Source organism: Phoenix dactylifera, chromosome 16 (genome assembly GCF_009389715.1).
Source record: "Phoenix dactylifera cultivar Barhee BC4 chromosome 16, palm_55x_up_171113_PBpolish2nd_filt_p, whole genome shotgun sequence".
Classification (NCBI taxonomy): Eukaryota; Viridiplantae; Streptophyta; class Magnoliopsida; order Arecales; family Arecaceae; genus Phoenix; species Phoenix dactylifera.
Window position 1 is genome coordinate 6656844 of NC_052407.1, and position 21802 is coordinate 6678645.

The 21802-nt window shown below is 39.7% G+C and overlaps 1 protein-coding gene across 1 annotated transcript; it reads right to left on the reverse strand.

The window, feature by feature from the left end:
- Positions 1–17117: 17117 nt before the first annotated feature.
- Positions 17118–20141, reverse strand: LOC103709185 (LOB domain-containing protein 6-like). The gene is made up of 3 exons (XM_026805426.2): positions 19401–20141; positions 17998–19097; positions 17118–17669 (listed from the first exon to the last, which is right to left on the reverse strand). The coding sequence occupies exon 2, from the start codon at positions 19064–19066 to the stop codon at positions 18131–18133; it is 936 nt and encodes a 311-aa protein (XP_026661227.2). The 5' UTR covers positions 19067–19097; positions 19401–20141; the 3' UTR covers positions 17118–17669; positions 17998–18130.
- Positions 20142–21802: the final 1661 nt, after the last annotated feature.

The following is a 21802-nucleotide window of genomic DNA, read 5'->3' on the forward strand; positions in this document are numbered from 1 at the left end:
CAATTTAATACCTTTTACACGACATGTAAAGCATAAAGATTTTACACATCAATATAACCTGTGCAGAATACATTGGAACCAAAATAAATAAATGATGGTTTGGAACACAATTCAATATTTAAACAGTGCATACTGTATTTCTGCCAAAAAAAAAAAAATTCTTGTCAGCACAAACAACATTGGTAGCTTGCAAGAATACAAGCGTCTTGGTATTCAAAAGAGAACTAATAAACTAAAGAGTTAATGAAGGAAAATTGTGGTGTCTGTCAGGTTTCATGCACTAGGTTCATCGATTTCGCTAATGGCCGGAACGGTAGAACTTACGGCAATCAAGTGAAGAAGGTCTACATGGCAGCATATGATGCCAAGGAGATTAGTACACAAACTGATGAACCTTCTCTTAAGTTCTATTAGTTGCACAAATTAAAGGACCACCTGAAAGTTATGGCCCACATATAGGATGATATAGATCAAATGTGAATTTACTAATAGAAGGGTTGTTTAAGCTTGTGAATGGTTTCATATTTCCTTCTACCTTGCAAAATGTAAAAATTGACCCTGAAAGAATTCCTTTTTTTTTAAAAAAAAAAAGAAAAAGAAAAAAGGAATGACAATACACGCAAATTACACCCTACAATAAGTGAAGGAACCTCCAAGACCTGAAATAATCAAGGGGATGCAGCCAATCAAGAGTATAAATAACTTGGGATAATAAAACAACCATAGTAAATGAGCTATTACTTACATGCCAGCATCATAGAATGATAATTAAAGCTGTTACATCTGTTACAGGCTCTCTACCATTTTTTCTCCCCAGAAAAAGGGCTGTAGGCAGTTCATTCATCTATAGAACTCCTTGACAATGGCACACAACAGTTCAACTCAATCGAATGAGACTGAAGGATGATTCAGTCAAACTCTATTGAAGCACAGAAAGTTTCCCAAGTGCAGCAATCCCTTTGTCCAATGCATCACATTCTTGATAAATATGACATATAAGTAATTTGGCAAGTAAACCCATGAGCAACCTAATCTGTGCAATATCTCTAGTTAGATAACAATGAGGAATAGTTAGACTCAAGTAGGATCCAATCAAAATCTGCTGAATGAAAGTCTTTCAAATGTGGCAACCAGATAGGTCAGTACATTGTGTTCTTGATAGATATGACATATAGGTGGATCACCAAGCAAATCCACAAGCAACTAGATCTATGCAATAACTTTAATCCCTTGGGGCTTATCATAACCAACAGCCTTGATCACAATTCTCTAGATCAATCCCTTCAAAGGTAAAGTCAAGCACAGTCAGGGTTCTTTCCTTCCCAGACCAACGTCACAACTTAATCTCCCAATCTGGTCTCCTTCCTTTTCCTTTCTTCATTTTAGTGTAAAATTTCAATACTTATTGGCACCAAATGCTTTGGTCCTGCTTGATGCTTCTATTCTTTTCATCCTGAACTTCAGCTTGATGTTTAACGCCTTGACATGCGTGCATTTGGTAAATTAGAAAGGTTCCCAACTCAGTGCAAGCAACAGGAATTCCTCTTCCTAGACCTGTGAGTTGAACTATACCAAATCCTATGGTTCCCATTCATGCACCACTCACCAACCACTGACATTCTTCTGATGGTTTCCTGTAACCTTGAGAGTCATATAGTTGAAGCTGCTTTCTTACCCAAGGAGAATCATCTGAACAGAGGCACCGAGCATTCATGAGTATCCTTGCGCTTAAAACCCGGGTAACCAAATTTGGCTTGTATTGCCTGCTGTCCCACCATTCATATGGATTAGCAAAGAAAACCTGCCATAAGTGAAGACAGTCACCATACTCCTTTTCATGATCTGGTGAACCTAACTCAAGTAGCAGAGATTAGTGAGACAACTGTAAATACAATATCATTAGATGAACAAAAGAAACACGTACAGTTGATGAGATTGCTCTCTCTTAATTGAATGCACCTGAAACAAAGAACAGTATGTCTGGATTGCTGACAACAGACCAGCAAAGTTTCATAAATTAAGGACCATGGACTAACCTGAGGTGGATCCCCATGATTCTTCTTCCCCTGAGATTGTAAGCTTATGGGAAGTTTCATTTTGATTGTTGTATTTAATATAATTCAAAATTTTAACTTACATCTGCACAGAAAGAATATTTTTACTAAATTCGAGTGTAGGAAAGGGGGAATCATAAACAATTTAAATATAGTACATCTATAACATATATTTTTGCTAAGGCTTTTCTATCTGCGCGCAAAAGAATATCCTATTCCCCTACACTTTGCCTAACCAGTTCAATTAGTTTTTTCTCAATCTGAGAAACAACATATGCACTCGTCGAGTTTTGATAAGGAAATATAGAGATAATTGAACAGAATACCAGTAATTCAAGATGCGATGAGGAGACAACAATGTGATAAAAAATCTAAGAGTGTGCATTTATTATGGCCTCAGAACCAAAGACAAGAGTTCAGTTGAATTATCCATATTTAGTGGTTTCCCAATACTTCCCAATAAACAAATGTTCAAAAGGTGGATGAAGCCTCAAGCTTGATAGAACCCTCGATCAAAATTAACCTTTATAGAGCCCGTCAAAAAGGATTCCTAATTAACGAGACTTAGAGGAGAAGGAGGACAAGGCCTCAGAATTAATAATAACTAAGATTCCAAGCAAGTGGAGGGACGGATCTGTCACTGTCACTAAATATTCCTTAGCAAGTTGTGGAAGATTTCGTAATTCCTGGCTTTTCATAATGTAACTTGGGTTGAGCTCAATAGGATAAGAATGTCAAATAGGATAATAAAGAAATTTTAGGATTTTTGATACAATAGTTGGAAAGTAGTTAGAGAACAACCAGATGGAGATTAGTTTACAGCGATACTCTCCAATTCAATTTCTAAAATCTTTAGAACCAGCAATGTTTATCTGTACGATCGATGGGTTTGCAGAATATCAGCTGCATAGTGTCATGTACTCACAAGGAAGACATTAATTATCTCCAAATGCCTTAAGGGGAAGCACCATATGAAAATTTTCTTGCCCAATATTTTTCATTCATGATTCGAAAAATCAAAAAAGGAAAAAAAAATAAAGAGCAAAACTATTTTTTTTTTCACAAATTGATACCAAAAAACAAAGCTAAATAAAGAATAAGATATGTAACCAAAGCCACTCAATCCAATGCACAGGCATACCGCCACATCCTCCCCGTTCCCCAAGCCATCACCGTGAAACTCCCAGGCCTCCCCGGCAACAAACCCAAGCCCACCCGCACATCCCCCCCAAACTCACACGGCCTGTCCTCGTCGATAGTCTCGAGCACCACCCGCCGGCTGAACGGCGCCCTCCGGCTTCCCGGCGCTTCCGCGCACGGCCGGGAAATCTCTCTCGTATCCCTAGAACTCATCATCTCCATCGGAAAGCCATAGCTCGGAGCCATCACCGGGAAACTCCCGCACCCAATGGCCGTCGCGTATTGCGCGCTCTCGGACAACTCCGTGAGGCTCCTCACGTACCAGTCCCGCACCCGGCACAGCGCCTTCATCACGCTCCTCACGCACCGGCCGAACAGTCTCGTGGTCTTCCCCATTAGAGCCAAGAGTTCTTCTCCTTCCTCTTCTTTTTTCCGCTGCCTCTCCTCTCCGGTGAAATAAGAAGAGCCCGATGGTAGAAGAGTTCTGGACTCCGGTAGGAAAACGGAGCGGAGAAACGTTTTGGACTTCGGCCCTGTTTGGAGGAGCTGTTGGTAGTAGGGCTGTTGGAAGTAGAGCTGGCTGAAATAGAGCTATTACAAAAAGCTATTTGCCATTTGGTAACTATATTTTTAAAGTACTGTGGTACTTTAACATGTGTTTAATAAACAAAATGAGAAAATACTTTTGTATGACAAATTTACCATAAAGGATATTACATAGTATTATACAACAAAGCATAATAAAATATAACATATATTAATACATAATATACGATATATTATAATATTACTGTAATGTAAAATAATATTATTATAATATAGTAATATGACATTGCATAGCATAGCATAATAGTAATATAATTATTAAGTAAATTAATTTTTCATAATATAACATAATATTAAATTATTTAACATAACATATTAATGTATTATGGTATAATGTAATATATATATTATATTTATAGTAAAATACAACAATAAAGATATAAAATATTATAATTATTAGTATAAATTAATTTTTCATAATATAACATAATATTAAATTATTTAACATAACATATTAATGTATTATAATATAATGTAATATAATATTATATTTATAGTATAATATAACAATGGTGATAAATTCACTGTACCTATCAATATCATAAAGATCAAATTATTTGCCACTCACTCATTATTTTTCTTTTTATTTATTTATTTATTTATACGTTCATTTGTATATATATTTATTTATGCATTTATTTATTATTTTATTCATTGAAATATATTTATTTATTATCTTATTTATTTATTAATTCATTCATTCATTTATATACATATTTATTTATGCATTTATTTATTTATTTATTTATTCTTTTCTTTCTTTTTTTTATTTTCTTTTCTTCTTTTTTTCTCCTTTTTATTTTCTTTTCTTTTTTTCTTCTCTTCTTCTCCTTCCTTCCTCTCCCCCCTTCTCCTTTCTTCTCCTCTCACGCGGCCGGCCGGCGGCGCCTGCAGCAGTCTCGGCGGCCGCGGCTGGCCCCCTACGAAGTGCTCTCCTCCTACGAGGTCAACGGCGCCGGAAAGGGGCCGAGCCATGGCGGATGCGGGAGGGGGTGGGTCGTGGCCGGCAGTGGTCGTAGGAAGCGGAAGGGCGCCCCTTCATTTTCCTCTTCTTCGGCACCTCCCCACAGTGGGGACGGGGACATCTACGGCGACCGGTCGATCTCCTTCTTCTTCGACACCTCCCCATCCGTGACGGGGACATAGTGGCCAGCGGCAGCTGCGGGAAGGGGAAGACCGCCCTTTCTTTCTCTTCCTCGGCACCTCCCCACCGTGGGGGCGGCGGCAGCGAGGGGAGGGGGGGTGGGAGAGGAATGGGCGGTGAGATAAGCGTTTGGGGAGGGATTTTTTTTTTTTTTAAATAGAGGTATTTTGGTCAAAAATAGATCTTTCTGACAAAGCTCAAAACAACATTTTCGGAAAGCTCCAAAATGGAGCTTCTGCCAAAAAAACTATTTTCAGCTTTCCGAAAAAGCTGAAACAGCTTTTCAAATTTTTTACCAAACACCATTTTTTATCTAAAATTACTTTTGGAGGGTTATAAAGTGCTTTTCGGCCCTCCAAAAGCTCCCCCAAACAGGGTCAGTAGAGCTGTTGCAAGTAGAGCTATTAGAAGTTGAACTATCTGAAATAGAGCTTTTATAAAAAGCTGTTTGCTGTTTGGTAACTACATTTTGAAAGTATTGTGGCACTTTAACATGTGTTTGGCTAACAAACTGAAAAAATACTTTTTTATGACAAAATTACAATAAAAAACATTGTATAGTTATACAAGAGAGTATAATAAAACATAACATACATACATACATACACACACACACACACACACACACACATATATATATATATATATATATATATATATATATATATATATATATATATATATAATATGACCGGTTAAGCATCGGGGCAACGCTATGGGCTCGTTTGGTTCGCGGGAAAAGAAGGGGGGAAAGTGTGGTCAACGGAAAAGTAATGAGATGCCTCTTGTTTGGTTGGAGTTTTCAAAGGAGAGAGAAGGGAAAGTTGTATTTCCATAGGAATGTGATTCCCACATTTCATGGGAAAGTCTTTCCCATGAGAAACATGGGAAAGTTACTTTCCCATGAGGCGGGAATCACTCCATTTTTACTTTTTCCCAAAAAGTCCCTTCAGCATTAAAGAAGCATTAAAGAGGCATTAAAAACCTAATTTTTATTAAGGGCATAATAGGAATTATATATAACTTTCCTAGGAAAGTGGATGGCCAACCAAACATAAGCACCTTGGAAATTTGTCACTTTTCCATGGTCAACCAAACATGCCAAAAGTACTTTCCTAGGCATCCTCTTCCTAGGAATTTGTTTCCCAGGAATCATATTCCTAGGAAGGAAAATGCTTCTCGCGAACCAAACGAGCCCTATGGGAGGGATGGGAGTGTATGGGATCGAAAAGAAAATTTGGGGAATCCCGGGTCTCGGGGGGGAAAACCTGGGTCTATAACCACCGCAACGCCTCGGCCGCGGTTCCTAGCCACGGGAAAAGGTGCCCTAGTTATGCCATCATGATAACATAGCATGAAGGAAACATGATCGACCAAAAGTCTAAGCTAAGCAGCCAGCTGATGGCTAGAACGGGACACCGCAATGTTATAAAGGAAATGGGTTGTAACTTTCACGCAAAAGAATAATTTACCACAGCTAGATCGTGCAATAATTACTTCAAAATTTGTGGAGCATATGAATAAAAGAGTTTTGATTGCTTTGAAATCTATGTAGAATATGATCCAATGATCTATATTGCAAAAAAGATTGATCATTCTTTCACATGAAAGATGCAACCCGAACCCTGTTACGAATACTATGCTGTTGAGTGTTGAGAAAAAGCCGCCAGTCCAACATATTTTGAGATAGTGATGATGTCCAATATTTTACTTTTTAAATAAAATTTTGAAAGTATTTTTTCGCAAACACAATCCAAGAACTACATTGTCTTTTCTTCTCTATCGCCCATGGACTAAGTATCCTAGAACATAGTTTCCATTATGCCACACTGCAATATCAATGTTAAAGTAGAAACCATGAAACATTTTCCTACAAGGCGCTATTGTTGTAACAACATTTTTCCAAACAATCCAAAAGGATTGATTAACTCAATCTTATTCCGTGGGAGTGCCCGTTGAACTACACAATCTTTTAATTTGAGTTGCAGATTATTGTCGCCAACAATGAAGCTGATACTCTTAAGTGAATCTGGGATACCAATGACTTTTTCTGTTAAAAGTTGTCACGAGACATTTATTTTTTGGTAGCGCCGAAACTCCTATATATTAAGGTATTTGGAGGGCCCCACTACCATAGAAAATTGAGTGTTTTAATGTCCTTGCATTCAAGCACATAATTCTAATTGCAGATAATCTAGGGGATTTAAACTGTCTACATCTCATGCTTTAGTTCTATCTGATGTATATGGATAATGTAGATCACTTATTTTTCTTTAGTTTTGGATAAATAGAAGATCATTAGTTCAAATTGTAGTTTTTTTAATCAGATTTGGAAATATTTGAGTCTACTGCTTAACCTTCCTTCTCTCCCTCTGAAACAGGTATAATGAATTACTCTTGGAATGGATGGAATCCAATCTAAAAGGAGATCCATTTCGGGTGAAAACAATTGCTTATGCAGTGAACTGGCAGATTTGGTTACGGAGGAATGACAGGATTAGGGGCTTATACCATGTGGGGTATAAGTGGGCCCATGGATGTAAGTTAATTCCACCAAAATAGTAGAATAGTCTTATACTATGACATAGGTTTGCCGCTCAATTACTATTTTACCTTATCCACTCTACAAACACTTATAAAAGTGATAGGGTAATCTAGTCTTTACGATAAAATCCAAACTATCATGAAGTTTAATGCATGTTAAATAAAAAAATTACTTAGAACTTTCTCAACTTAAGGCCAATTTCACTTAATACCCCTCGTATTTAAAAATTTTTACAACAGCCCCTAATATTAGTTAAGTAGTTCAATATGGTCCTGCTGTCTGCCTGTCTATCTTTGTTTACCTATGCTCATAAAATTCTATCATGTGATGGTTATGTTAGAATTTTAGGACCAAAATACCTTTAGTGCTATGGTTGAAGATAGGGAGGGCGGTATAGGGGATGTCGTATACAAGGTCGAAGGTGGTAGTAGAGCTATGAAGGTGGTGCTAAAAAAGAGGGGGTCAACAATGTAGGAGAGGAAGGGAAGGGGACAATGACACGGAAGTCAATGGAGAGGAGGGATGGGAATGAGAGCGAGCGGGTTCGAAAAGGTTAGATGAAAAAGAGGGATGAGGACAATGCTGGTGTTTAGAGAGGACGAGGAGGTGTTGAAAGAGGAGAATGTAAAGGGAATAGATGGGACTTGGCACTAGCTTAGATAGAGAGGAGGATGACAATGTCATCGGGATTTAGAAAAGAGAAGGTGTTGGAAGGGGAGGAGGTGATGGGAGTGGGTAAGGCTTGTGTCAATTTTGGGATCAAGTTAGATGGAGAGGACGGATGAGGAAGGTGGCAAGGTTTAGATAGGAGGAGAAAATTGTGTTGGAAGAGGAGGAGGTTGTGGGAGTTAATAGAGCTTGGGATCCAGTTAGATAAGAAATGAAGACAACGACAGAATTTGTAGAGGAGGACATGTTGGAAGAGAAGAGGTGGTGGGAGTAAATGAGAATTGGGTGAGATCTGGTTAGGAAGAGAGGAGGGATGAGGATGACAACAGGGTTTACAATGGAGGAGGAGGAGGTGGTGGGAATAAGGAGAGATGAGAAGAGGAAAAGAGGTGTTAGATGAAGACATGGTGACATGGTTTGAAGAGAAACTAAGAGAGGTTTGGTGAAAGCAATATTATCCTTGATGATGGCATCTTAATAGCACTAGACGTTGAATGAGGCTCGGGACTATATTGAACCACTAATTTAACTTTGGAGGCCACCTTATAATATTTTTAAACTCAAGAGATATTAAGTAAAGATGGCCCAAGTTAAGAGTGTCTAAGTAATTTTTTCTATACATCTTATTTTCTCAATTTATGTCCGGCACCTATTCCTTCAAAACTAAATATCAAAATATGTCTATTCCATAGAATAGGCCTATCGATCCCTTTAACCATACAAGATATATTCCTTCTAAAATCTATTCCACAACTAAAATCCCTGAGTCTAAAGGAGAAGAAGAACTAAAAAAATAAAATAAGCAAATGACCATAGCTGGTTACTTGTTAATTTCACACATTTCCTTCTACAATGGATGGACAAGATCTATTCGCCTTACCAATAACAATGAAAAGGCACAGTACTCAAACCAAAAATTATATATGGTAGAGATAGAGATTGTTGGCCTTTAAACCCCATCTTAGGTCTACATTAGACATTACAGCTTTTGGTACTCTCTTATGATATCAAACATTGTTTGAAGAGTTTAATTTCCTTGCAATCTAGATGGATGCAGTTTAGTATATTGTATAGACACATATTAGTACATCCAACAAATCTTATGAACTGCATCTATCTTCACTTGCATATCAATGTACGAGAATGATGAAAAATTTGCATGATGCCATTAAATCTGATAAATAACTTCAATACAACTATACATTTATAGGAATTTTTTTTCTCAAAAAACTTATAGGACTTTGTTAGGCGAGCCAATTCTATATTATTCTTGATTAATACATTTGATTGGTTTGGAATATTATAGGCATGCTTCTTACTATATATAAAAATGACTATTATAAGTATGCTTAACACCTAACTCGTCCATATGCATCGTTCCATACGACCCCGGATCCTCAGGTCCAAGTACATAATCAATCCATAAAAAAAAAAGTACATAATAAAATATTAGGCATGTCTCCTGTAGTAAGCTATGGCTTTGAACAAGGTATTATATTAATTTACTATTATTATATGGAAACTTTTACGAGGCGCCTCCCTTCCCAAAGTTCCAGCCCCGCACTACCATCCCCACTATTTTCTATTACAGCAGATACATTGCACCTATTAGATATTGACGAGCATCCAAACTAAGGCTGAGCTTGTTGCGATTTATTGCTAAATTTCAAATCTATTAAAAAAATTATTTAATTAGTCATTATTTTTAATAATTTCAGAATTTTATCTCTAGTTTTATTCTACTTAGTTATTTTTGCTAAAATAGTTATCCTTATTCTTTAGTAGTTATCAAGTTTTATTTTTTTAGTAGGCGTTGATTTTTGAATTTGAGTATGAATGGAATATCTCACCTATATGAACTATTTAAACGGTCCTTTGATGTCTCTTTTAATGTGGTGTGAGAAAATAGAGAGAAGGAGAGAGTGAGAGTTGTTCTTCTTAGTGAGGAGTGAGAGAGAGCTTTTTTGTGTTGCTTAATTTTTCTAATAAATTTTTTTCTCGCTCCTAATTAGTTTTCTTCCGGCATCTCTTTTCTATTTTTCGTTTGGTGTTTGTACTAAACCTTGGGTACCATCAATCTACTCTGCATAGTGTGCCAGTCTACATGGTATCAGGATCATAGGCTTGGAGATCGGTTATTCGTGTCTTCGTAGCTTAGCGTGGTTAAAGAGCTTTCAGTACTTCGCTGTGCGGCAGTGCAAGCATGTGGACTCTTGTTTAGTAATTCAAGAGGTGGATCATCATGGCTAAAGCTATTATCATATCTCACATTAGAATCAAAAAAAAATGAATAATACCAATTATGCATATTGGAAGGCCAGCATCAAATCTTATTTGATCGGGCAAAATTTATGAAAAATTTTGTAAATGGGACAGGTATGTTGAAACCATCAGAAACTCCTGACAATGTAGAAATGAGAAAAAAAGTGAAAGAAAGCCTGTTGTGTGGCTCAATTTTTTAATAAAATATATTTTTTCTCTTTAGTAATTATTTTTTTTAGCATCTTCTTTCTATTTTTTTGTTTGATATTTTTTCTAAACTTGGGCCGGCACGATCGATCTACTCCACATAGCATACCGTTCTACATGGTATTAGAGCGAGGTTGGAGAGTGGTTGAGCGGTTTGTAGCTTCAATCAAATTTATTCATAGCACAATTTTTAGAGTGGTGACTTGATTGTTGGTGGTTCGTGTGTTCGTAGCTCAACATGGTTGGAGAACTTTTAGTAATTCGTTGTGCAGTGGTGTAAGCGTGTTGAATCTATTTTTAGTGATTCAAGAGGTGAATTATTATGGTTGATGCTATTATTTTCTCTTTCGATGGGTTCAATATGCCTGAACTCACTAATATTAATAAGGCTGCTTTTTCTACTGCAGCTTCTCTCCACAAGTTGAATAACACGTATTATCCAATTTGGAAAGCTATTTACTAAGTTTTATTTGATAGGACAAGATTTATTGGATATCTTGGATGAGTCAAAGATGACACAAACAATAGATACTTTCAACAATGAGGTTACGAGAAGTACGTAGAATAAAACTAGAAATAGAATCCTAAGTCATTAAAATTAGTGACCAACTAAGTAAGAATTATAATAGGATTAGGACTTAGAAATGAATCTCAACACTACGTCTCATTGTGAAGTCCATACCAACAATATTAGACTTGTTAATGTTGTAAAACGCCATGGCAACCTTTGCCATTATTGCTGTAGTAACAATATGTAATAACTTGTCAAATTAATAATTGAAGAGTAGAATTGCTTCATTGCCTTGAACAATAACTCCTTAGCTGGCTTATCCTTTTCGAAGTCAATGATGTCCTCTAATACTTTTCTTCAACATTGACTCCAGGGTTAATGCTCACATTGATTGCAACTGACAACTTGATGTTCACGTTCTATAGAATCTCGACACAGTGACCGTAGAGGCAATAATGAAGAGAAGTATTAGAGGAAATCATCGATTTCAACATATGCATCAAAAAGAACAAACCAACCAAGAAGTTATTGTTCGAGCCAATGAAACAGTTTTACTATTCAATTATTGATTTGATAAGTTATATATTGTTGTTACTGTGGCAATAATGGCAAAGCCTGTTGTGGTGTTTCACAACATCGATAAGTCCAATGTTGTCGGCATGGACTTCACAATGAGGGGGAGTGTTGAGATTCATTGCTAAGACCTAATCCTATTAGGATTTTTATTTAGTTGATCATTAATTTTAATGACTTTAAGATTCTATTCTTGGTTTTATTCTATTTAGTTATTCCTTCTAGAATAGTTATCCTTATCTTTTAGTAGTTATTAAGATTATCTTTTAGTGGGTGTTGGTTTTTGAATTTGAGTAGAAATAGAGAGAATGAGAGAGTAATAGTTGTCCTTCTGTGCGAGGAGTGAGAGGGAGCCTTTTTGTCTGGCTTAATTTTTCTAAGAATATTTTTCTCTCTTTTAATTAGTTTTCTTTTAGCATCTTTTTTTTGTTTATTTGTTTGGTATTTATTCTAGATCTTGGGCCAGCACGGTTGATCTATTCTATACAATATGCCGTTCTACGGAGCTAGAGCATGTTATTACATTCTAGTTGCAATGTAGTGGATTATTTTCTGTAATTTTTGCTCTTTCTACCCACGCAAAAGAAGATAGAGAGAGATTAACACGAATCTAGAGAAAGGGCCGCAAAAGCCATGAAGTGAAAAAAGCCACGGGAGGCGTATCTTTTTGCTGACGCTATTACACACTCAGGGCTCGTTTGGTTCGCAGGAAAAAGAGAGGAGAAAGTGTGGTCAACCGGAAAGTAATGAAATGCCTCTTGTTTGGTTGGAGTTTTCAAAGGAGAGAGATGGAAAAGTTGTATTCCCATGGGAATATGATTCCCACATTCATGGGAAAGTAACTTTCCCATGTTTCATGGGAAAGTTACTTTCCCATGAGGTGGAAATCACTCCTTTTTTATTTTTTCCCAAAAAGACCCTTCAGCATTAAAGAAGCATTAAAGAGGCATTAAAGACCTAATTTTTATTAAGGGCATAATAGGAATTATACATAACTTTCCTAGGAAAGTGGATGGTCAACCAAACATAAGCACTTTGGAAATTTGTCACTTTCCCATGGTTAACCAAACATGCCAAAAATACTTTCCTAGGTATCCTCTTCCTAGGAATATGATTCCTGGGAATCATATTCCTAGGAGGGAAAATACTTCCCGCGAACCAAACGAGCCCTCATAGTCTCTTTTTTTTCTCCTGAGTAGATATCGGTCCCTCATAGTCATATTAGATATGAGGTTGAATGGCTCACGGACCCAAGCCGCTTCTTAGGCTGGGCTCTTCCATTGCAGATGAGCAAGAGCAAAGCAGACTCCTATATAAAGTGAAGAAAAAATCAAAGGGATAAAGAATATTGTTCCTATTCTGTGAGATTATAAATAATTGAACCTAAGTAACATTTTCGTATTTGGTTTTGCTGTGCAGTGCTAGTAATCAATTGTTCCTCTATTAAAGGATTAAGAGGGTCTAACTCAATATGAAGATCTATTTTTGATGCTTCATATGTTTAGATTATATTATGAGAACAATATTCCAAAGTCAGGACTACATAGTAAATTCTGGATTCAAATAACCTTGTCATGGGATCAATTGTTCCTTCCTCAATGAAGGATCAAGGGGGTCCGACTCATATACTCTTCAATAATTTGTACCTTGAGAAAAGTCGATAAGAAAATGACATACTTCTTTCTTTTTTGGTACAACGACAGCTCACACGCGACGAGTGTGAATGTGGCCAACAAAATCAGAAAAAAGGAGATCACACAAGGGCTTAGGCACAGACATGTGGTTCGCCCAAATAAAATCTCTAGAGTAGTGAGTTACAAAGGAGGCAATCCGGTCTGCAGTACCGTTTGCCTCCCTGCAAACATGCATGGCCTGATAGGAGCCACACTCTTCCATAAGTCTGCGGATGTCGTGGAGTAGCGGCTTTCCACTAGCAGTGCATCCCCAACCCCGAACTCACTCAATCACTATAGCCGAGTCTCCCTCAAGAAAGATACAATCTGCACCCAACACAAGCCTCGTATAAGTGATGCCCTTCCATGTAGCTCTGCGCTCAATGCTGACGACAGATATGTTGAAGATCCGTCGACCTCCGGTTGCCACCAGTCTGGCGTTATGGTCTCTGATAAAAACCCCATACCTCCACTGCCCCTTCCACGCCAACACTACTATCAAAGTTCACTTTGAAAAAGCTAGGGAGTGGAGGCTCCCAAAAAACAAGCTCAGTCCCAAACGCTACAAGAGAAGAATGGGAGCCTCAGATTTTTCTAGTCCTCCCTAAGGGTGACACCTTAGTAGTGTCGATAACCTCCGCCACATGCGGTAGAGCTCTATCCACCGCCACCCTTGGATGCGTATTGCCATCCTCGAAGACCCAGGCATTTCTATCTAGCCAGCATTGGTAGGCTAGATAGGCAGCATAAGTCCCCCTCTCCTCAAGGCCGGGCCCCCTTGAAGAAGCCTCTAGAAAACATAAAAAATTCTCAATCAATGTCCACCCTTGCCGCGGGTCGGGGGAGGTCGAGGTGCACCCTCAAATTTGAGCAGCCCGCAGACACTCAATGAGGATATGGAAGATAGGCTCCTCCACCTCCGAATAGACCACACAAACCGAGGGGATCTTCACTCCCCGCCGAGCCAGCACACCTCTGGTAGACAAGCATCCCCATGTCACCTTTCAGAAAAAAGGAGATTAAAGATTTTTTTCTTTTTTTTTTTGTCATATAACTCATAGCAAATTCTTCAAACCATTTTGCAATATTTTTCCTTGGGCAACTCTCAATTTTGATTAAAAAAATTACACTTGTTTTATAGGTGAAACTTATCTATTTAGACCATCAAGTCCTTCAGGAGAGGCATGAAATTGCATGTAGTGACAATGTAACAAATGCTCTTTCTTTTATCTTCATCTTAGACCTTTCTAATGTTTAAAAATGGTAGGCTAGGACATGCCAACAACATAAATATAGTGCATAAAAGAATAAAATTAAGCATAGCACCAAGATAAGCTGTCATCAATTGGGAATGTAGATAACATACATTAGAATAATGCTTAGATATGATGGTGGTAGAGGATACTTTCTTATATTTTTATAGATGACCATATTATGTATGGCTATGCTTCACTTATAAGGAAGTCTTTTGTTTGTAAGCTTTTAGGAAAGTAACATAAAAGGATATGGTTGGATAAGCACAACTCATATGACTAGCACCAGCAAATTAAATCAGGCAGATATCAGAAAGAATATGGCATGTCGGATGGCATCATACGAACCAGGAGGCCTAAACATTGGTAGGAAACTCACAGAAATTAGTTTTTCACATATCCTATTTAGGATGTTACAGTGACCCATACAAAGTTTATGCCATTATGATTTGACCCTTCCTTGTCGCAGCAAAATATTTTTCACCATTAACCAATGTCTTAATTAACGTATTAGTGACTTGGTACTGTTAACCATAATTTTTTACAAGAAGTTAAAGCTGACATGCTTCAATCAAGAATTCAAAGCCTAAATCATGGATAAAGGATAAGGAATGAATTGTCTAGATTACCTGATATTCAGATGGTAGTCACAAATGTATTATCTCATTGACTTGAGGCTTACGAATGGATGTAAATTCTGCATTATTTGAACTCTAACATTGCACATGTTATATACCGATCCATTGGCATTAGGTTAAGAGACATTTTCTGGTGTTAAATGGTTGCAGGAAAAGCTTGATAAATGAACTCAAAAAAACAGGAAATGATTTGATAAGGCCATTTTACTTGTTGATACTGAAGTCAAATCAACAATTCAAATATGTCTGCACAAAATATAAAAAACAATGGAGTGCAATAACATGCCTTTATCTATACAACTAATATATCAATATTGGTAGCACAGCATGGAATTCCTCAGATCATAAACAATCTTTTTTTTCTTTCCTTTCGAGTAAAAGCTCATAAACACCTCTAATGCAAGATGTTTGGCATGAAGGAATTAACAGCAACATGATATAGCATCGCCTAAAAAGCTGTAATAGCTCTTTTTTGGAATTTAATAAGTGCGCCATGCGCCACTTATATATATATATATAAAACAAAAAAAAAATACTATATATCTCACTAAACACACGCACTACCACTTTTGAACTTCTATAAGATTATATTTGTTATTCTAGAGAAATAGAAGCATGGAATAACTAGTGACATGTTTTCAATTATTAAACCCACAACCCGTTTTTGAATGGTTTAACAAACCAGACAAGCTAAACTCTCATGTGAGAAGACTTCACAATTAAAAAATGACCTTCTCTAATCTCCACGCTTCTTTCTTGACTTCAAAGCACAAGTGTCCCAGACGAAACAGCTACGACTGGAACCCAAGCAGGCATTCCCTCTTTTTGGCATGTTATATGTTATGTCAAACGCTAGTTAGCATCCATTGAGCAGACTAATCAAAGGCTGTCTTGATCCAGAGCTTCCAAAGCCTTTGTTCGATCCAAGTCTTCTTTCAACCTCCCCATTCCGGAAATGCCCCTCCATTTATGTTCCTTGCTGACCTTCCGTTCCAACTTGCTCGTCAGGGGCGCCCATTGCACGTGGGCCGAAGCCTCGGTTTCCCTTGCAAGGATTTCAAAAAAGTAAAGCCATCCACATGAGCTGAAAGCCTCCCCATACCATAAACTAATGCTTCACGACACCAGATGCACCAAACCCAAGCAAATGAGAATTACAGGCCTATATTTTATACTTGAATGAGTCCGTCCTTACTTAAGAATCACCTAAACTGTCATAAGAGTAGTAAATAACTCAGTCTAGTTGTTAGCACATCATGGATTTCCACAATCCAAGTTGTAAAACCTGTATTAAGAACCTTCTAAGTTCCCAGAGAGAGAGAGAGAGAGAGAGAGAGAGAGAGAGAGAGAGGGGGGGGGGGGGGGGGGGGGGGGAGAGGGAGGGAGGGAGGAAGGGAGGGGGCTCCACCCCTCTGTCCGCTGAAAGCTGACACTGTATGGAAGCATATATTTCCGGTCCCGAGCTGATCTCTTTGTTAATTTGGTAAAAGGTGGAGGACAATGGCAGTAGTACTGGGTATTGACTTTGTTGCTCTTTTAGGTGGGGGAGACCATGTGAAGGAAAGAGAAGGAAGAAAAATGCACTTAACTAGGGAACTCCTTAAAAATTTCATAGCCTCTAATGAAATTCAAGTCCAAATCAATACATCGTTTTTTTGGTTGCAAACTTCAAGTCCTGATTTTTAATATAAAACTTTGTAAGTCTCCTTCCTTACTGAAACGAAGTAATAACAAAGTTAAGCATTAACTAGCAATAAAAAGGAAGGTGCATCAAAAAGGTACTCAAACACAAAAGAAAGGAAAAAAAAATGATGGAAGCTTTGCTTTGAAGACCCAAAGAGAGATCAAAAGGCATTCATTACACCTAAACTTTCTCTATACGCAAGTCTATTTCCGCAGGCAGGCTGTGACCGGCCACAGCACAGAATCAAAACCCACAAGAAAGCAACATGAAATAAAAATTAAATGTTAACCAATAAGAAAGGAAGAAAAGGATGATCTCCGAGGAGGCATTACACTATGAAATCCCTAAAGGATAGGTAATGTACCCAGATAAGGATAAGGACCGAATGAATACCAAAAACATCAGCCCAGAAGCAAAAACTATTCTTAAACAGGTGCTAATAAGGGGAATGAGATCTTTTTTTTGCGATCGTATAAGAACAAGGAGTACTAGCGAGAGACTTTTCTTCTGATTTATTTCTCTGTGCTTTGGCTGCTACCCGTGACGCCACTGTTGCACCATTCCTTTTCTGTTTTTTGGTAAGCAATGCTGCCCCATTCTTCGCCATCTGCTGCTGCTGCTTTACAGCGTCATCTTTTCCTTTTTCCCTCTATCTCTCTGTTTATCAACTTTTCCAGCCAAGTGTATCTCTCTTTGCTTGCAGAAAGGCCCTGCCACCAGGTCCAGCCGTATAAAAATTTCAATCGTCAGCTTACGAACTCAACACTGCTACACCTAATAAAGCCAAGACTCATGTACTACAAGAATTGAATGGTTTATATGAGAAAGGGAGTGAGGGAATGACGGTCTTTCCGCACCATAGCAGTCTTTGCATGCATAAATAGGAAGCATTCATGTACTTCCCTACTTCAACTCACCACTCGACTGCATCAAATATCGCCTACTCGTGCTTTGCCCAAAATAGAATTTAGCCCTTTATACTACCATAGAATTTTGTCCCGTTAATGGATATTAGAGAGAGTGATATAGTGCTTATACCTTTGAGGAAGGAGAATACTCCGCGCCAGGAGTCGCCGGGGGGAGGGGGGTGGGGGGGGAGACGAGAAGAACTGCCTACAAATTGAAGAACAATAACCTTCTTGCTAAATTAGCTGAGATTTGAACTCTTTCTTCAAGAAGATGGACCAATGCCCCCCCTCCCCTCATGATCACTCCCAGCTCGTCGGTGATGCGGTTGCGGCTGTTGCAGCTGCTGTGGCTGCTCGGCATACTGCTGCTGCTGCTGCTGCTGCTGGGGGAATAGAAATGGAGTCTCAATTGGTTGTGGCGAAAACAGCGCCAGCACTGATGGCTGCCCGGCAGCCACTGCTGCTGTTGCGCTGCCGCCCACCATCTGATTAAAACCTCGCCCATCAGTGTACCCAGTACCAAATCTTGCGAGCTCTTGCTGCTGCTGCTCGTAGCTTCTCAGCATCTCTTGCTCTCGAGCGGCAGCAGCCGCCACCTCCGCCAGCTGCTGCTGCTGCTGCTGCTGCTCTCTCATCAGCATCTGCGCATGGTGCGGCGATGCAGAGGTACCTTCCCCGGCCGCCAAAGCCAGCCCCATTCCCATCCCCATCCCCATTCCCGGAACCCCGAAGGGTGGCGCCGATGATGATGAAGCCCCTTGGAAGTGGTGATACTGGGGATGGTGGTGGATAGCGCCGACAGGAGCGGCCTGGTGGTGGTGATCGGGGCCAGCGTAGGGAAGGAATGGGCCTAGGGCGGCGGGGCCAATGTAGGCCGAGAGCTCCTTTTTAGCATTGAAGAGGTCGTTCTGGACCTGCCTGAGCTTGTGCTGGAGGATGGAGATGTAGCCAACGCAGCCATAAACTGGGTCGCGCAACCGCGCCTCGGCCTCGTAGGCGAGCGAATTGACAGCATCTTCTCTTTGAACCGGCGGGAGCTCGTTCAAGAGCTTGGCGACGTTGCTCGCTCCGAAGACCCGGTGCACGTTGGCGAACTTCTGCGGCTGGTCCGGTGGGAAGTAGGGTGCAAAGACGCACCCCGGCGTGCACTTGCGCCGCAGGAACTTGCACGCCGCGCACGGCGAGTTCGATGACGACATCGCTTCTCCTCCTCTACCTCCAATTTTTTTCCTAAATAGGAAAAAAAGCACCAAATCTCAATCGTATTAGCATCTCCAAATCCGTAAATAACATCAGACTAGGGTTTTAGGCCTGTACAGTTTCTTGAAGAAAAGAAAAGGAGAACAAGAACAAGAACAAGAATTGCACGAAAAAGATATATGGAAGTCGGCAGGCAGTCAAGCTAGAGAGATGGATAGGGCTAGGGCTAGGATTAGGTTTAGGGTTTCCTTTTGTCATGCCCAGCGCCCGCTTTGCCTATCCGTACCAGGATCTATACCTAATTTGAGAAGGCCGGGGGATCTAATTACTTACTTGTAAGAAAGCCGCGCGGTCTTCCTTCAACTCCAAGAAACCTCTCTCTGTTCTCCTCGTTGCCACGTCCTTCTCGTCTCCGGCCGGAAGACAAATGGGAACTTAGAATCTACGATCAAACAATAGAGGATTAGATCCAAACCCTATCTCCTCGCCCTTCCATTCTACCAGTCTGAAAGCTTCAAAAGAGAGAGAGAGAGAGAGAGAGAGAGAGAGAGAGAGAGAGAGAGAGAGAGAGAGCACAAATCGTTCTAAAGACCTCGCCGGAGGAGATCTCTCGAACGATTTCGCCCGGCGCCGTCTTCAAAGAAGACGGCGACGAGTGAAAGACAGAAAGAGAGAGAGAGAGAGAAAAAAAAAAAAGAAAGAAAGAAAGACCGAGTGAGCGATCTGTTATTGGTTTTGATACACCGAGATTTTTCTAACTAAAAATATTTGTTTCCAATTTTCTCCTTCGGATTATAAATAAGAAGCAGCAGAACCAAGAAGGAAAGAAGAGAGAAGAAAGAAAAAGAATAAGAAACTAGCAAAAAAGAAAAATAAAGAAGGTAGAGGGAGTAGAGGTTAGACGTGGGCCGCTCTGAGATCGAAACCGCTTTGAGCGGATGGATTTCCGCCTGTTTGCAAGGAGAGGGGGTTTCAGATCCCAACAGCAGTGGAGAGAAGAAGATGGGCAACAAAAAACATAATAAATGCAACAAAAGTTTTTTAAACAAAACCGAGAACGCGAGGAGAGAAGAAGAAGAGAGATGGAATGAGGAGAGAAGGGTGGGAGGGGTTTTATTTACTTCTTTGTTCTCCATGGCGTCGACGTCATCTAATTATATATACTCGGTATTTGGTAAAAAAACAATGAAGGAGATTATGTATAATAATGACGATTATAATTTAAATAAGGAACGAGGGAGAGAGAGATGGTGTTCATGATCCGATGTGCCCCCGGGCCGTCCAGATGGGGCCTCGGGTTGCTGGTTGTCCCATCGGGGCCCGCTTGACGCGTGGGCTTGTGATTCGTTCAGGTTGTGTGAGCTCTCTGGCAGCTTGTGTGGTCCTTCCTTGGGGACCATCAAGTTGAATGAACGCCTAGCCAGGACGTTCTAGAGAAGGCGGCTCATCTGGAGTTGGTTTAATTCCTGGTGCAATTTTATTTATATATATATATATATTTTTTTTGCGTGGAGTAATTTCTACATCTACTAAGATTAAAGCAAGTTTCATCAATTGGTCCCTAGCTTCATAACAAGTTCTGTAACTATTGGGATGGAATCGATATGATCGAGACACTGCGCGGGCCGAGTCACTGGAGGAGGCGATAGTCAACTGTTCATACTATAGAGGTCGGCAGAAGGTTGCAATCTACTTTCCAGGTGGTGATCGATGTGCTCCGATGGCGATGGCTTCAATGTTGGTTGTTCTCGAGATGGTGCTGGAAAGAGGAGACCATGCTCCAACTTTCGCTCCGACGGCGGATTCCACCTAAAATAGTGAAGACGAAGAAGACCTTTTACTGGTGAATGTCGGCAAGGAAACCGTCCAATGCTTAAGTCAGACTTAGATAGTCTTCGGACTAACGACATACTATGTCGACTAGTTCGACCTGGCAAGATCATGCATACAATATGAATTAGAGCAGAAAGAAGGATGAGAAGAAGGCCGAACTTCATTTTGGAACAAAGGCTCAAGAAGAACCTACCGAAGATCAACTACAATGGAAGAACTTCGGTGAATCGATGAGACTCCGACAAAAGCAAGAGAAAACGGTTGGAGGCATGATCCTGGTCAGTCTGTCCCTAAGTTCCAGAACACAAGAGATGGAAGTGGAGAAGATGCAGCAGGCTCATGCCTTATATAAAGCCTCACGTGACCTGAATCAATATAGTGGTTCACCTACCCTAGCCGATCCTCGCCACATATTGCTTGAAACTTTGCTATCTGACGGTCACTCGGATTACAATCAACCCCTAAGTATCTAATCATGATGCCGATATGCCCTCCACAAATAATAACGCTTCGGAAAGAATAGAAGTCGAAACATCCTTTATGAATGCAGTATTCGAAAGATCTCTATTACAAAATCAAAGGGACAGCTACAACAGCACGATTCCATAGCTTGGTATGGTTTCACCGATCACCTCGACTGGTCGGCCCACATAAAAATCTTCTTCCATTGTCCGAGCTAAAGAGTTAGTTGGACTTTCGAAGTAGGGGGCAAATGATACGCCTAGGAATCGACCACAGCCGACATGGCAAATTGACCAATCAGAGCTTGCCATTAAGCTCCCAATCAACCAGTCAAAACTCATCACATGGAGAGTCTTTCAAGTTCCAAAATCTCTCTCTAGTTGGCAACATCTCGGCCAAGATCGCGAATGAATTTCGTAACCGTGCAAGCGAGATGCGCG